The sequence below is a fragment of the Pieris brassicae genome, chromosome 1, assembly GCF_905147105.1.
Source record: "Pieris brassicae chromosome 1, ilPieBrab1.1, whole genome shotgun sequence".
In the NCBI taxonomy this organism is placed as follows: Eukaryota; Metazoa; Arthropoda; class Insecta; order Lepidoptera; family Pieridae; genus Pieris; species Pieris brassicae.
The window spans coordinates 11,133,380-11,148,556 of NC_059665.1; the positions used below are offsets into that span (position 1 = coordinate 11,133,380).

The 15,177-nt window shown below is 31.9% G+C and overlaps 3 protein-coding genes and 2 non-coding genes across 6 annotated transcripts in view; 1 reads left to right on the plus strand and 4 right to left on the minus strand.

Moving 5' to 3' along the window:
* Positions 1–1,814: 1,814 nt before the first annotated feature.
* LOC123709932 lies at positions 1,815–3,287 on the minus strand. The gene is made up of 2 exons (XM_045661558.1): positions 3,040–3,287; positions 1,815–2,957 (listed from the first exon to the last, which is right to left on the minus strand). The coding sequence occupies exons 1-2, from the start codon at positions 3,074–3,076 to the stop codon at positions 1,852–1,854; spliced, it is 1,143 nt and encodes a 380-aa protein (XP_045517514.1). The 5' UTR covers positions 3,077–3,287; the 3' UTR covers positions 1,815–1,851.
* A 691-nt stretch (positions 3,288–3,978) lies between these two features.
* On the minus strand, positions 3,979–7,863 carry LOC123709939 (60S ribosomal protein L7a). The gene is made up of 7 exons (XM_045661570.1): positions 7,709–7,863; positions 7,226–7,340; positions 6,667–6,816; positions 6,209–6,297; positions 5,723–5,854; positions 4,692–4,814; positions 3,979–4,182 (listed from the first exon to the last, which is right to left on the minus strand). Exons 1-7 carry the CDS (start codon positions 7,721–7,723, stop codon positions 4,000–4,002), a joined length of 807 nt encoding a protein of 268 aa, XP_045517526.1. The 5' UTR covers positions 7,724–7,863; the 3' UTR covers positions 3,979–3,999.
* Positions 6,365–6,444, minus strand: LOC123716699. Its single transcript, XR_006754600.1, has one exon. It is a non-coding gene; the product is annotated as a small nucleolar RNA SNORD36 (small nucleolar RNA).
* LOC123716692 lies at positions 7,107–7,179 on the minus strand. The gene has a single exon (XR_006754599.1). It is a non-coding gene; the product is annotated as a small nucleolar RNA SNORD36 (small nucleolar RNA).
* Positions 7,864–11,298: 3,435 nt separating the features above from the next.
* The window catches only part of LOC123715946 (serine/arginine repetitive matrix protein 1), a 60,003-nt gene continuing 56,124 nt past the window's right edge, over positions 11,299–15,177 (plus strand). Inside the window, exon 1 of one of the 2 annotated variants that reach the window (XM_045671345.1) lies at positions 11,299–11,498. In XM_045671345.1, coding sequence (XP_045527301.1) covers positions 11,426–11,498 — 73 coding nt within the window. In that variant the 5' untranslated portion in view covers positions 11,299–11,425. The remainder of the gene's footprint in view (positions 11,499–15,177) is intronic. The other variant, XM_045671336.1, reaches the window with a different exon arrangement.

The window sequence follows — 15,177 nt, forward strand, 5'->3', positions numbered from 1 at the left end:
ATGTGATTTATGCTGGACGAGTGGGGCAAATATTACAACACCGTTGCTTCCAGATTTACCACTCATAACTTCTCAAAGGCTTTTTAGCTAACACAAATGTTGTACAGTCTAAAGGATTAGTTCATATGAGAACTATATAGTAAAAATTGTGTTTCGAATTTGATTTTTTGTTACATTTTATTTAAAATAATAATTATAAAAAAGGTGGCGCGGCCGCAGCGCAGGCGTAAAATAATCAACGGCTGAAGTCTTCCCTCCAAAAAGGTGATTGTTCCCTTTGGTATAGAGACTCGTGGACCGTGGAGTTCAACGCTCAGCTAATTAAAGACTTAAGTTGGCGCCTGGTAAATAGAACCGGTGACCTGGTGCTTCGTTCAACAAAAAAGTATCGAGACAGCGAGGAAATATTTTAATTTTCTTTTTTTTTAATTATTAATATTACTAAGTAGGTTAAGAATATTGTAAATACTGTAGATTTGTGTGTTGATTAAATTACATTTGTGGATGACTAGAAAGAAATAACAAAACTAATCGTGATTCTGCAAAATAAGCAATGGCAAAGTAAGATTCATATTATGTATCTTCTCTGAAAAAAAAACGATTATTATTAGGAAGAAACAATCTTCCATTGATATATTAAATTTACCCGGTACGATAATTATTTACCTGTAAACATATATGTTTCATACATTTTGGTGCAATGTAGATGTTTAATATATATTAATTTACTAGCGGACCCCACAGACTTCGTTCTGTCAAAAAGATTTGAAATGTGGCAGTTTTTTGTTCCTACCAATTTTATAGTCGGCGCAAAAAACTCTCATGGCAGAACCATCACCCTGATGATAAGCCGATGTGTGAGGTTCAGCTCGGGTGACAAAAGTATCTTCGCTCGAACTTTGGCCACTCCTTTGTGACCCACTAAAAACCCCGACTGGGATGTCTGCTAGATGGCTTCAAACTAAGAGGCGAACTCAAACCTGATTGGAAAATAATCTAAAACGACAGTGGGAACCTAAAATTGACAAATATTTAAAAATTGTGTGCCTCATTGATATATTTTCCTATTAGTATGTATTCAAATAATTTTGCTCAGATAGGGATATTAAATTAATAATTCAAAAATTAAATCCTTTTTTGACGCGATTTGTTTGACAGATGTAATGACGCGAAAACATATGCATTTTATGTCGCATGCCGAAACTAAAATAAAAGAAATGATATCGCGAATTAAAAATCAGTACTAATGATCTATAGCTCTCACATTTTTTGACTATTCAATTTGGTCGGGTTCGCGATATTATCACTTGTTGTGTTTCGGAACGCGACATTGTTTAGACAACAGTGAGTGCTTATAATTTAATATGAACTTTATGTAATACCAATAAAGTTCAAATGGACTCTACATTTTATTTACAAAACGTTTGTATGGGAAACAGAAAAGGGCTGTTTTAGGGTTTTTCCCGGAAATCGGACTTCAACGAACATTTAAAACAAAAGAATTGGTACAATTGGTCCAGGCGTTGTAGAGTTATGCGCTTACCAACACATTTTGCGATTCATTTTTATATTATAGATTTAGTAAGTATTTTATTTAAAAAAATACAAAATATTATTCTTTAACAGCCAGCGATAAGTTTACTATGTTGCCCTCTGTAATTTTGTTTATTATCATCCAACACATTAAATTTTTTAATGAAAAATTAAGTTTTTTTATTCAAAGTATTTCTTTAAAAGTACTTCTAGTAGTACTTCGTCCTCGTACCTACACATTTTAAACTAGTATATTCAGGATTACCATTAATTTCATGCAATAACATTTCTGCGCGCACTTATTATTATCTTTTTTATTTATTCCGGATCCACAGTCATCTCCAAAAATAATCTTACTTCACGCGATAACTTATCAAATAATTCTTTCGGCGTGTTTGACAGGTCCTTACCGATTTCTGTCAAAAGTTCCCGTATATGCTTACTTAGGCCAAAATCGCCATCCCGAACAATCCATATGAAAAATTGATTTAAAAACTCAGCAAACGGATTGGATTTCCCACAATAAATATTATCTAAGTCTGATAAAATTTCATGAAGCAATAGACTATCAAGAGACAGTTTTTCGTCTGTATTATCTGTGACAAATTTTACGCGAGCTCCAACAATTTTTTGTACCACAGACAATATTTCTTGAGTTGGTACGTTACTTGAATATGCCATGTCATTTAGAATAACTTGGAATTCATGAGCTGTCGTTTCAGTTAAGGAACTAAAAAAATGTGTTTTATATAACGCTTCGTAGACGTACTTGATAAAAAGCCTGGCCTTTTCGTCTTTCATAGTTATTAAATGCTCTAATAAAGAATTCAAACTAGTGCTGCATTCGTATGATTTAACACAAATGTTGTTGATAGCACATAATTTTAATAAGTACTTCATTTCGATAATAACATTTGCCAACAACAATTTTTGATAGATGGTTTTATCTATATCATACACAATATTACTTAACTGTGAAAGACATTGCAGTGCCATTTCTTGAAATTTAGCGCTTATTTTCTTTACTGTATCAAACCAAATGTTAATTTCGTCTTTGTCAGATAAGCTTTCTTCTTTTAAAATAAATCTCACTTGACCTAAGATATGTTTTAACTGCTGATCATAGATGTCGCGATTAAAAATTTTAGGCACCAATGTGGTAAGTATGTTCTCAATGCCTTTTGCTTGCATTATTACAAATTCATCAATGAATTTTCGAAGTTCACCTTGACAAAAGCCTAAATCGCGGCATAGTAACGACATTTTAACCATTTCTGTGATCTTGTCCTCTTGCATAGGTGATAAGAATCGTCTGGTATTTAACGGAAGGATGCCATCGCCTAAAAATTTACTTATTGTCTGTATAACATCTTTACCAAGACTTACTGTTGCTTGCATGTCCACTTTAACACAAAAGCATGTAGCTAAAATAAAAATATAGTTGTCACCAAATAATCATGTATAAAATATTTTTTTAAAATGGTATTCTGTTTATAAATTATGTACCTGATAAAAAATTAAACACTATGATTTTAAAATACATTTCGATTTAGTATTAGTTTCTTTCAAAATAAGGTAAAGGAATTTTATTACTGCTTTTACAATATATGATATTGTGATTGTAAAAATATTTTATTGCATCAAAACGGCAAACAAATTGTTTAAAAACTTTGTTTAGCTACATCTAACGTATTTTTCTTGAACTACCGTCTTCAATAAAAAAATCCAATTATAACTCATGTGATTCAGTACTCTTGCAAAAAACGATTAAGTTAATTTACTTCTGGCTATTTTTTAAAACGGCCAAACAATAAAAACAGATTTTCTTTCTTTTTATAGTTAAATAAAGTTACAAATGTATAAACCTCAACGAATGTGACCTCGTCCCCAAATGATAGCTTGAAACCTGGGCGTCCATAAAAATGGAATCTTCCTCAAGAGCAGTCAATGCTCGTTAAGCATTACCGTGGTCCCCTTCATACAGGTACCAGCTTCATCAGAAAACAGTATACTTTAGCGCACATTTCAAGCAAGTTTTAAATTTTTAGTAATCAGTAAAATATCGTTACAGCCATTCGCGAAATTAGTAAATCTACAATAATCATAACTTTTCTTTTGTTACTTTTAAAAACTTGGACCGTCAAAAATCTTCAATTAACATGATAATACAACATTAAATTAATAAAACTTTCTGTTATATACATTGCAGGGGATTTAGTGCCTGTTTAATTTGTACTGTATGTCTATTCAGAAATTAAATCATCTTAGTTAAAATTTCTTAAATTTCTCTGTTGACATTTTAAACGAAATATTTTCTTTCCATATGTACTTGATATTATGTGTAAATTAAGCATTCCGAAATTAATTTGATTACAGTGATTTAGGATAGGTTAGGTCAGTCATAATATTTGTTTTATATATTTTGATTGTACAAATAAAACATAATATAGATAATCATTTATTGGCCTAGCCCTGTTTCTGCGCGATTTCTCTCGCCTTAGCCTTCTCGAGCTTGGCGATTCTCGCGTTAGACTTGTTTCCGAGGACTCCACCACCCCAGTGTTTACGCAGCTCTTCGTAGCGTTCGTTGAAGTTTGTCCTGATCGCTTCTACGACCTTGGAGAAGGAAGCGCGGTCTCCAGATTCAACCTGATAATATTTAAAATTTAGCTTTAATTTTATAATCAATCAAATACAAATTATTTAAATCTAAGCATTCTATGAATTCTAAAATCGGCTCTTCACATTTGTTAACAATGTGAACTTGTCAAGAAAACTAATATTATAATTAGTAAGATGGTATATTCAGATATTTCTATTGGTGGTAGAAAGGTTGACCTCATGGCATTCAGATAGCAAATACATCATCATTATATACCATCTTTTATACAAGTTAATAAAAAAGAAACAAATGAGGTATATAAAATATCTATGTATGATATGTAAACACAAGATATCAATAGCTTCTTGAGGGCAGTCTTAGAAGAAATTTCTACTCATATTTATTATTTAAAAAATTCAAATGTCAATCCAAAGATGGTAAATAAATTAAATTAAAAAATGACCTTATGACAAAAACACTTTTTTATAGCTTTTAGAAGAGAATACAGAATTGGTCTACTTTTATGATTTCTGAATGATGCTTGTTTTATACTCACGTGTGTCAACGCTAAGCAAGTGCAGGTTTTGCGGTGAACTAACGCTCCCAAACGGGATTTTCCCTTGACAATACAGTATGGGACACCCATTTTACGGCATAGAGCTGGCAGGAATAATACAAGCTGAAAGCGAAATCTTAAGTCAATAAATTTCTATGATATTGTGATGAATTTTGAATAGAGAGGGATCAGAGTCAACTGGCTTCATGCACAGTTTGGGAATGAATCTCAAACTGCTCAGGTGAAGAAATTCTAACATCATTTGAACCTTTAACTTGGTTTTATATTGTTAAGTTTAAAAAACCAAGAGTTATGTAAGAGGTGATATAAAAAGATATAAAAAGAGGGTTTTTAATTTATTTATTTTGTTAAACCTAAAGTTGTTAAAGTTTGCTAGTTGAAGTGTGATTCAATACTTATATTAAATATGTGAATGTGTTTTCCAAAGGTATTGTCATGTGATCTGTTTTTGGAAAGCATGTAGCAACTTTACTAAATGCACTAGCAAGAGAAGATCATTTTGACTTGACAATTTACCGTAGTTTAGCATATACCCTATAATATCTTTTGAAATGTAGACCAAGGTATTTTTCGTTATCATTCTGCTTCAATATAGATTGTACAGCTTGCTAGCTAGTGGACTGTGAAACAGTGTGTGTGTTTAATCTTTGTATGTATTGTATGTCAGGAGTATCTGTATTGTATATGTAATGCAATGAGCAAGCTGCACTAGATAACTAAATATATGAGAGGGTGAGATGTAAAAATCTGAACACAAATTTTAAGGGGAACAATGTTGTTTAGACTAATTATATAAGTTTAGATGGTATTATTTATTAATATTAATAATTTGAATTTATGAATTAACAGATGTTTGTCTTCATTTGTAAGATCACTAGTTGAGTGTAGCACCAATTTGCAAACTTTAGTATATAAGAATTGACTTATATACATACAGTATTTAACATTGTGTGATACAAACTCAGTCGTGATACGAGATGTGACTTGATAATGTGTATAATAATATTTACCTCAATGGGGTCAACATCATGAGCAATGACCACAAGCTGTGCCTTCTTCCTCTCAACCAGCTTGGTCACAGTGTTGGTTCCAGCACGGATTGTGTTTGGCCTCTTTGCTGGGGGCTCATCTTTTTTGGCCACCTGAAAGATTAGTCTATAAAATTTGGTCCAAATGTGTAAAATTTAAGATTTTAAAATGGTAGCATCAGAGATCTTGGTGGTTAGGAGTCTTCATAGCTGTCTGGTCAATTTGTTATGCATCATTATTTGCTCTAATAAGGCATTACCGTTTGAGGAGAAAGATACTTTAATTGTTGCTGTAATTTTACTTAGCTATAAAATTCTATGTTAGCTTAAACAGTAAGATAGAAACCTAATAATAGTTTTTAAACACTTAAACAAATACAAACTTTTTGCATTGTATTTATGAATTTTATGATTATTAAGGATATTTTGTAAATTTATAAGAGAAATAAAATTTATTCCAAAACACACCTTAGCTTCTGCAGCTTTCCTTAACCTCTCTTTTCTGACTGCTTCTGTCTCTGGCCTGTATTTCTCCAAGATCTTGAAAAGTCCCTTAGCTAGAACACAAGATTTTTTTAAAGAAAATGGTAATAAAATTGAGGTATTCAAATAGTATTTTTAGGATTTGTTCAGAGTTAAAAAGCTCGTTATTTTTTTGATAATCATAGTGATTCATCGTTGCATTATTATTTCATCATATAAATCGAAACAAGAGAAATTTAATCAGGCTTTTAATATATTTATTCTATTCTGCTATCTCACACTTTTAGCAGTCATTTAAATTTAATTGTTTAATATTTATATTAACATCAGCCAATTATTAGGATAGAAACTAACCAGTACTTAGAAGGCACTTGATTAAACATCTAAATCTTTAAATATCTTTTCATCTTTTTAGAGTTTAGAATCAAAATGGCTAAGTTAACCTGTAGTCTTGTCAAGTGTCTGAGTGAACTGGTTGATTGGTGGTGGGACTTTGAGACGCCTCTGGAGTACAGCCTTTTGCCTCTGGATACGGATGTATTTGGGCCATCTGACAAAACGGGACAGGTCACGTGTTGGCTGGATATCCTGGCCTTAAAAAATTGTAATTAATTACACTATTAATCAATTACATTTGCATATAACGAAAATGCAAGATACATTTTTTAGTGTAATAATGACATGCTGAGAAGAAAAATACATCCGGATTACTTTTAATTCCAAAGTATAAAAAAAATTGGACTTTTAACTTGGTATTTTAAATATCCTGTGACAAAGAAGATAAACAAACATAACCTATAAGTTTAGTAACAGCAAGTACTGCATGGAATACTGTATAAATATATTAGTACAGAATTTAATATTAATAATTGTATTTTAGGACCATCATCAGTATTAAAAAGCTCGATTTAGAATACCACATGGTAGTTCAGGATTGTTGTGATCATCATTTAGGTCCTTTGTTAATTAGAATTATATAGTGGTGCTAATTCTATAACTTACCAATGGCAAAGTTCTTGGTCCTCTTCTCAAAGAGAGGGTTTACTATCTTTTTTGGTTCAACTTTCTTTACAACCAAAGGAGCTGCTGCTACCTTCTTTCCGACCTTCTTCTTGGGCTAAAATATACATAACTAGATTAACAATTATCGTAAAATACATTGATAGTAGTAAATCGTAAAGGGATTCAGCGATCTTGGTGATAATTTGGGTGTAATCATGGCACTCGTTCAAGTTGTTATCATCATGGTTATAGAGAAAAGGTTAGGTAAAATATGAATGTAAAACATAATAAGCAACCTTCACTAACACTGCATTTAATATTTTTATCTAATAAAATAACATTTTTACTTCACAACTAAACCAAAACATGTTTTAGTTATGAAAACATTCACAACGGTACACACTTCCAACACACGCTTTTACACATTTGTAATAAAGAAACCGAGGAAAATATGTAAAATATATAAACGCACATCGTTTTTACCTTCTTCTGCACCATCTTGTTATAGCTTAATTAAAGTGATCTAAAAGTTACGTACGGATACGTAACTTCAACAGAACACAAACCTTTCGGCGAAAATGGCCGAAATAAAAAGACAGATTCGCGTTGCGCTCAAAATATGACAGTTCAATTTCTCATTTTGACAACTGACACTTTAAAAATGTATCTACCACTAGGCATAGACAAAATATTATTGGTTCAAAAGAAATATGCAAATACATGGAGATTATCAAATTATTAAAATTATTATTGTAATGCTTAGTATATTAAAATAAAATACTAATCATTAATATATAATTATTTGTAGTATTTTTTGTTTGAAGCAACAAGTAGTGGTCATTTCTAATGTCACTAATTAGAAATATTTTGTTTTCTAAGGTCCGTTATTCATAAACGTCAATCAGAATAAAGATCACCTAGACTACATTTGAAATCAGATTGCTACTCAAGTTCCTAATTTATTCCAGAATGTATTTTAAGCGTTGATCTCTTGACTAGTCTAAATCAATTTGGCTTAAAGGTCTCGTTACCAGGCCATAAAATTATTAAAAAAAAAAGTCTAAATCAATAAGATTTGATTTAGTCTGTGTTTCGAGTTAGCATTCCCGATTCCATTGCGTTTTTACTGTTTAGACTTTAGTACAAAGAAAAGCTTTGACATCATTACATGCTGTGTGAGTAATCAGGTTAAATAACGTGAAATGGAAGTCAAATGCACATTCATTTTGACTTGACATCAATTGTCAAGGTCTGTACATACATGTGTAATTTTATTAGCGTTACAGTAGAGGGCAGTGATATAAAGTTTAAAAAGTGTCACGGCTGATGACGTCTGGCGTCAGTCGTCATTAACTTTCCTGGTTAACCATTTCGTGTTATCTTGACGTTTCATAAATTTCCTATAATTTCCATTCTCCTTTACATTACTCCTTTGCATTTTTAAGTTGGGTCATGATTTGTCTATAATTTAGACTTTGTTTAAAAATACTTTCGGAAAAAAGCTTATGTGTATTTAAAATATATAAGATTTCGTACATAAAACTCATACATTTATGATATGTAATAAAAAATAATGGTTTCTGGTCTAAGAATAAATTTATTTCTTATTAGAATTGCATACATAATTCGTACTGAGAAACAATATATAAAACTAAGATTAATAATTAGATTATATAAATACTTTGTTTCCGCGGCCATGAACATAAAACTTAGAAATATGTGAAAAATCATATTAACAATGCAATTTATTTATTATTTAGTCTCCAACATTTCTTAAATAATTTAATTAATTTCAGTAATTAAATTATTATTTCTATTTCAACAAAGCGATATAGTTTTACATGATTTTTCTAATCCTAAGTAGGATACAAAATGTTTCATGGTTTGGTAACTAACAACTGGACACATAAACATAATTAATTGAATTGTATGGTAGACATGTGACCTCCTTTACTACGCTGGTTAAACCTACACCTTATTAATATTGTATTTTCATTAGGTATTACGTGGATTAAAAGCACGAATTAATTTAAAATCAGCCCTAAATGTAAAATGCAAATGCAACCTGTGATTTTAAATATGTGATGATAAAAAAAAACAAATAATATTTTATTAGTTTAATTTCCTCCTAATTAAAAAAAAATATAATATGTATATATGCATTTTCGATAAACTTGATTATTTTAGTGTTCACACTAAATAAAATTTAAAGAATGAAACAAACCACTTGAGATTTACCAAAATGTTAAAGGAATTATTATATAAGATGTTATCAGACTGTTACAGAGTATATGTCTGATATATTTTAATTTCCTTATATAAGGTAAATTTATTATTATAAAAGCTGTGTAAAAAGGCTTACTACAAAGTTAACTATTATCTAGTTGATAAAAGGGCCTGGGACTAGTCTACTTCTAATACTAATAACAGGCTACTTCCAATTAATTTGCGATATTTGTTTTAAAATAAGTGTTGTTTGATGATTTGCTATTTTAGAAGAGTACCGAGAGATTTTTACGCCGGCTTTTTATCTCGGCCTACATCCTGTCTTCTTTACCGATGAGCAGGGATGTCTACCTAATCAAATTTAATGACGTGGAATAAGTGATACTTGTATCTTATGTTCCATAGTAACATATGTTTTTATTTATTAACGTTAAGTACATACTCTTTTGTGAAGTCTAACGAATGCTACGTGAAGTCAAAGCAAATATAATAAATAAATAATGTATTGTATATAATATAAACATATAAGTTTTAAAATCTATAAGAACGGCATTAAGGATGATATAGCATGCAGCTGCATGCCTCTCACAACATTGATGTGCCTAACCAAGGTCCTTGTTGTAACAAAACTAAACATGTCGCCAGTACAGTATGGACATAAGGGATGCAATATCGATTTGACTTTGACTTTTTTATTAAACGTTTTAATTTATATCGTCGTCCGTTTTTAAAAGCAATCTCACACTTTACTATTTTTTTTTCATCAGGCGCAATTAATTTTTGTTAATGTTTTTTTGAAGTGAAACTTCTTTATCGGCGTTGGAAAAAAATTACCGTACCATTTTTTGGTTAGGCGTCACATTTTTTCATTACGCGCCAGATTTTACTTGTCCATACCACGGTAGATTTGAAGCCATTAATAATAAAAATATATAATAACGATAACAATGATAGTAATAATTCTATTACAATTATTCAAATTCTGTAATAATCTTAGTAGTAATACGGAAAAATGAAATTATTTGTATTCATGTCTATGATAATAAAAGCCGTTTGTTAAACACTATCTAATTTAACTTCATTAAATCAATATCTGTAAAATTGCATATAGTAGATCATTTTTCGAAAATAAGGTCATAAAGAAGTTTCACTTCTTTCGTGTGTACTAGTACACGCACACATTTTTTTATATAATAATTTTAATAGCAAGTTATTGATATTAAATAGTTTTCTTATTTTTATAAACGTTATTGCATGCAATGTAATATTTAATATATAACAAGGAAAACAGAATAGAAAAAACATTCCATAAATATAGCACAATAGGCGGAAATATTGCTTATAAGCGATGTCTTCCATGCAACCCAAATAAATTTAAGCAAATATATTCGCAAAAAATGCAAAATTTTATAGTTAAATAAAAAATAATACTATGTACTAATTACATTTCTTGATACTGTTTAATCCCTGATAAAGATAAAGATAAAAAAACCCTTATATAATATTTCCTTGTAATTTCTTTAAGACTTAAAATAAGTCAACTTAATTGCTTAGGAGAGCAACGGCCTTACTGTTAACTCTTCCAGGCAATCATATTTCATCGCTTTATTGAAACGAATTGTTCGTAATAAATATGTACCAAATCTTCCTCCCTGCGAATACGTCTGCAATTACTATGCCGATTAAAAGTCACTCTTGACAAGTGTCACAGATCCCTCTGAAAAACGTTTATCGCGACGCTAATTGCATTTAATTATATTATACGCGCCCTACAATAAAGTCCCTTTACGCAGGCGCCAAGTCACCGGTCCCTATAATCTTAATTCTCAGTCACATAGGAACGCGAGTTACGCGCAGGCGTGTGCTAACAGCCATTTTGTGAGCATGTTTCATTTAAAAATAAAAAAATTAGTTAATTGTCAAAAATGATGTGTATGTGACGTTTAGTGATTTGTGGTTTAGTGATTGCGAGTGATGCCAAGTGGTTATGCCAGTGATCATGATAACTGTTTATGGGATTGGATTACGCGCTGTATTGGATCTTATGGTACGTATTTCTTTTCGAGTGCATGTGTATTAGCTTTATAAAAGAGCAACAAAATATTTTATAGAGCTACTAGTACTAGCAATTTATATTACGAATTTAATAAATATATTTATATTTAAACTGAACTAAAATATACTAATACGTTACAACTTACAATATAGTCTTGAACTAAACTGTGCAAACAATAATACAAAAAATATGTAAAAAAAACACTTTAATATCTTAAAGTACATTTAATTTAAAAAATCCAATTTGAAATTGTATAATTTACACTGGTCGCTTTTATATGTAAATACCGTTATATAGACATATTTAAATATGTATTAAAAATAGAAGCAAAGTAAGAAAAAAACCTATCATACTTTTAATCTATATTAAAATGTCCAGGTAACAAAAATATCACTTGAATATAGCACTAAAGTCAAAAATATTTAATATATGTATGTATTTTAAACGGCACAACGGAAGCACCTGCTTTGGAGGCACATAAAGCTTGATGACGATGATATCATATATAATTGAAGTTTTAAAATTACGATCCGAAACAACACTGTTTATTATATCTTAATTATAATCAAAGTGACTGCTTGTTATATCTGAAATAAAAATCTCCTTTTTAAGATAATATTAGTATTTGTCATATCCTCAGAAGAATCCTCATTGAATTAGTTCGGAAATATTTCAATTCGCAGTTCCACACAGTTATTGCCAGAAGATACTTGTTTTTAGATAATGAGCTATCATATCTAAGGGTGATTGCTATAGTACTATAATTGGATTTCCTCCGAGTTCTCCGTATCTGTTTATCCGCTCTTTCTTCTTTACAAATATAAATGTACGAGATTAATATCGACTTTAGTTTTCACGGCCACTTTTATATATTTAGTTAGGTTTTTTGATAATAATATGTATACGAATCGTTAACAACCAGTCACTTTCTATGCGGCGTGATGGCGTTGCGTAGAGTGGTATGGTCTCTCTGCTTCTTCTACCGCATTTACCATGGAGAGTGTTCAGAGGAGTTGTTCGGACTAATACCAGCAGCTGAATTTTATCATCGGACGTCAAGGCAGAATAGAAAATACCATCCGTATCACCATCTGTCGTTCCACAAATGGGCGTTTCTTTAAGGCAGTTTTATAGGAACTATTAGGAAGCTGCCCACTGAAGTATTTTCGAAACAATTACTTAGGGACCTTCAAGAAAATAGCGTACCAATTCTTAAATTCTTAAGCCGGCAATGCACTTGCGAGCCTTTTGGCAATGTGAGTGTCCATGGGCGGTGGTATTACTTAATACCAGGTGAGCCTCCTGCCCGTTTGCCTCCTATTACATAAAAAAAATAACTTTGGTATTGTATCCATCTGTGAACATATATTAAAATATATATGTGACACGATAACACTTTCCATAAATAATATTTTAAATTGTTTGAACAGTTAAAAGCTATATTTTCTATTATAATATATAAGTAATCGTATTTTATATTAAAAATGAAACTTTACCCAAAAATAGCAGTGTCGGCCTAGTGGTTTCAACGTGCGACTCTCATTCCTGGGTTCGATCCAGGCTGTGCACCTCGCTACATAGACTGTCTATGTACGCATATAAAATTCACTAGTACGGTAAAGAAAACACCGTAATGTTTTGGTGCATTAGACCCAAAAAGCCTTCGATGTGTCACAGAAAGAAGGTTGATCACCTACTTGCCTATAAGACATTATCACGTCAGACCTAAAAGGTTGTATCACCATCGATAAATAATGACAGGCTTTTAAGGAAATAAAAATATCTATGCAATGACACTTGCCCTTAGGCGGAAGGATTTTAAGTGTGTGACTTTGGATACAGAGTCGTATATACTAGAAGAGAGATATTTATAAACGATGGTAAATGAGTATATAATTAATGTATATAGAACATATTTTTTGGCGTCGGGACGTGACGACCCCATCGCCCACAGGTGAAATAACCTGTGACAGAGGTTATTTCACCAGCGCAATCAGTCAATCCCTTCCTAGTGGGAGTGCTATGCTGTTGCCTCCTGGCTTCAGCCAAACGGGCAGGCACGACCGGGGCAGTACCACTGTCTTTCAGAAAACCGGCGTAAAGTGATACAGTGTGAAGTGGTAAGAAAGATTCCCGGAGCCCATCCCCCCCTCTACAAGAAATATGAAGGTGCAGAAGAATCAGAATCTACCCCGGGGGGTACTACACGCGCTTGCGGTGGAGAATCCCCCTCTGGGCGTCCACCACCGGGACACTCAGCACCCGGTGGTGGACGCACAGGCTGCCCTTCGTATTCTGGGGGGGGGGGGCAATTCTGCGCTCTTTAAAAAAAAAATTATCGGTCTCGGGGCAAACGGAGCAATCCAACAAAGGCACCCCCATCCACACGGCGATGGCGATGGCGATGGCGACTATACTCTTCATACAATTGGAGGTCGTATCTCCCAGGGTAGACCCCACCGGGCGTCGATTCCAGAGTTCGCTAGGTTTCAAAAGTCGTGTTGCGGACCTCGGAAGACTTCCAGCCGTCAAGATGGTGCTATATTTGTATACAAGAGTTGTTAATGTATTAATCCTAATCAGATTAATTATGGTTGTTTATGTATTAAATATTAATCAATATTACAGTTAACGAAACCTTTAATCTTGAGATTTTGTTTGAAGTTTTCGATAGATTTTCCAGTCTAAGTCCGCCATTAACAAATGCTTTATATGCACAGGAATTCATAAACATGACAGTTGAAATTTAAAAGGATATGTTTTTTAAATTAAACAGCAAAGGTCGTTGACTCAAGGCATTTGAAAATAGAATGTTCCGTAAAGTGTAGGCGGTAGGCTCCGTAATCATGCTTTACATATGTATAGTTTCCGTCTACGATTTTTTACGTTTTTCACTGCACGCTTTAGATTCCATTGCGTATAACGTTGTAGACGTTTAAACCTTTACAAATAAGATTTTCATATGCATTTTAATACCTGAATTGACAATTAGAATTACTTTTTCTGTGTAATGATTGTGAAATCATCATGTACAAAGTTTATAATAATAGATATGGTTCAATGTGATGAAAATACACGAATAAGATTAATAAGTATTAATCTAAGAAATTGTGATTGAAAATCGGTGTTAAATTGGAAATTAAAATTAAACAAGAATTATTCTAATCGACGATTTGTTTATAAACTTAAGAGCTCGTGTTGAATCTTTATTGCTGCTGAACCGCCTGGTGGTGCGTCCAGGTTACGGCTACATACTTCTAAATGATCCCGGTTCCTTGGTGTGAACTGAAGAGTTGATTCCTAAATTATTATTATTATTATATAATTATTATTCCACGATTTTGATATCAGTAATCAATCTTTTTAGTTGCAGCAGTGTAATGAGATGTTTATTCGACAATCAAAATTTCTGAATCCTTTCTATAGAATAGTACTGTGCTTTGAAATTTCGAATTTTCCATTATTCAGAAGTTCCTTTGAACCAGCTAGGGCCATTCAGGGATTTTGCATTTTATATTTAACATTACTGAACGCCTGTTAGCCTCCAGGATTTCAACAGAGGAATACGAAATGTAAAATGCCTGCTTGAAGTGATAAAACCAAACAGATGGTGACATTGAGCTGTATCACAATATTTATTGATAAAACTGTTAGGTCAAAATTGTATCAC

Bases quoted from the DNA above. Each gene is read 5' to 3' on its own strand.
- LOC123709932 (XM_045661558.1), bottom strand. From the start codon at position 3,076: ATGTATTTTAAAATCATAGTGTTTAATTTTTTATCAG. The intron at 2,958-3,039 runs GTACATAATTTA...TTTTTATTTTAG, and splicing joins AGTGTTTAATTTTTTATCAG to CTACATGCTTTTGTGTTAAA.
- LOC123709939 (XM_045661570.1), bottom strand. The intron at 6,817-7,225 runs GTAAGTTATAGA...CAATTTTTTAAG, and splicing joins GACCAAGAACTTTGCCATTG to GCCAGGATATCCAGCCAACA. The intron at 6,298-6,666 runs GTTAACTTAGCC...CTTGTGTTCTAG, and splicing joins GACACTTGACAAGACTACAG to CTAAGGGACTTTTCAAGATC.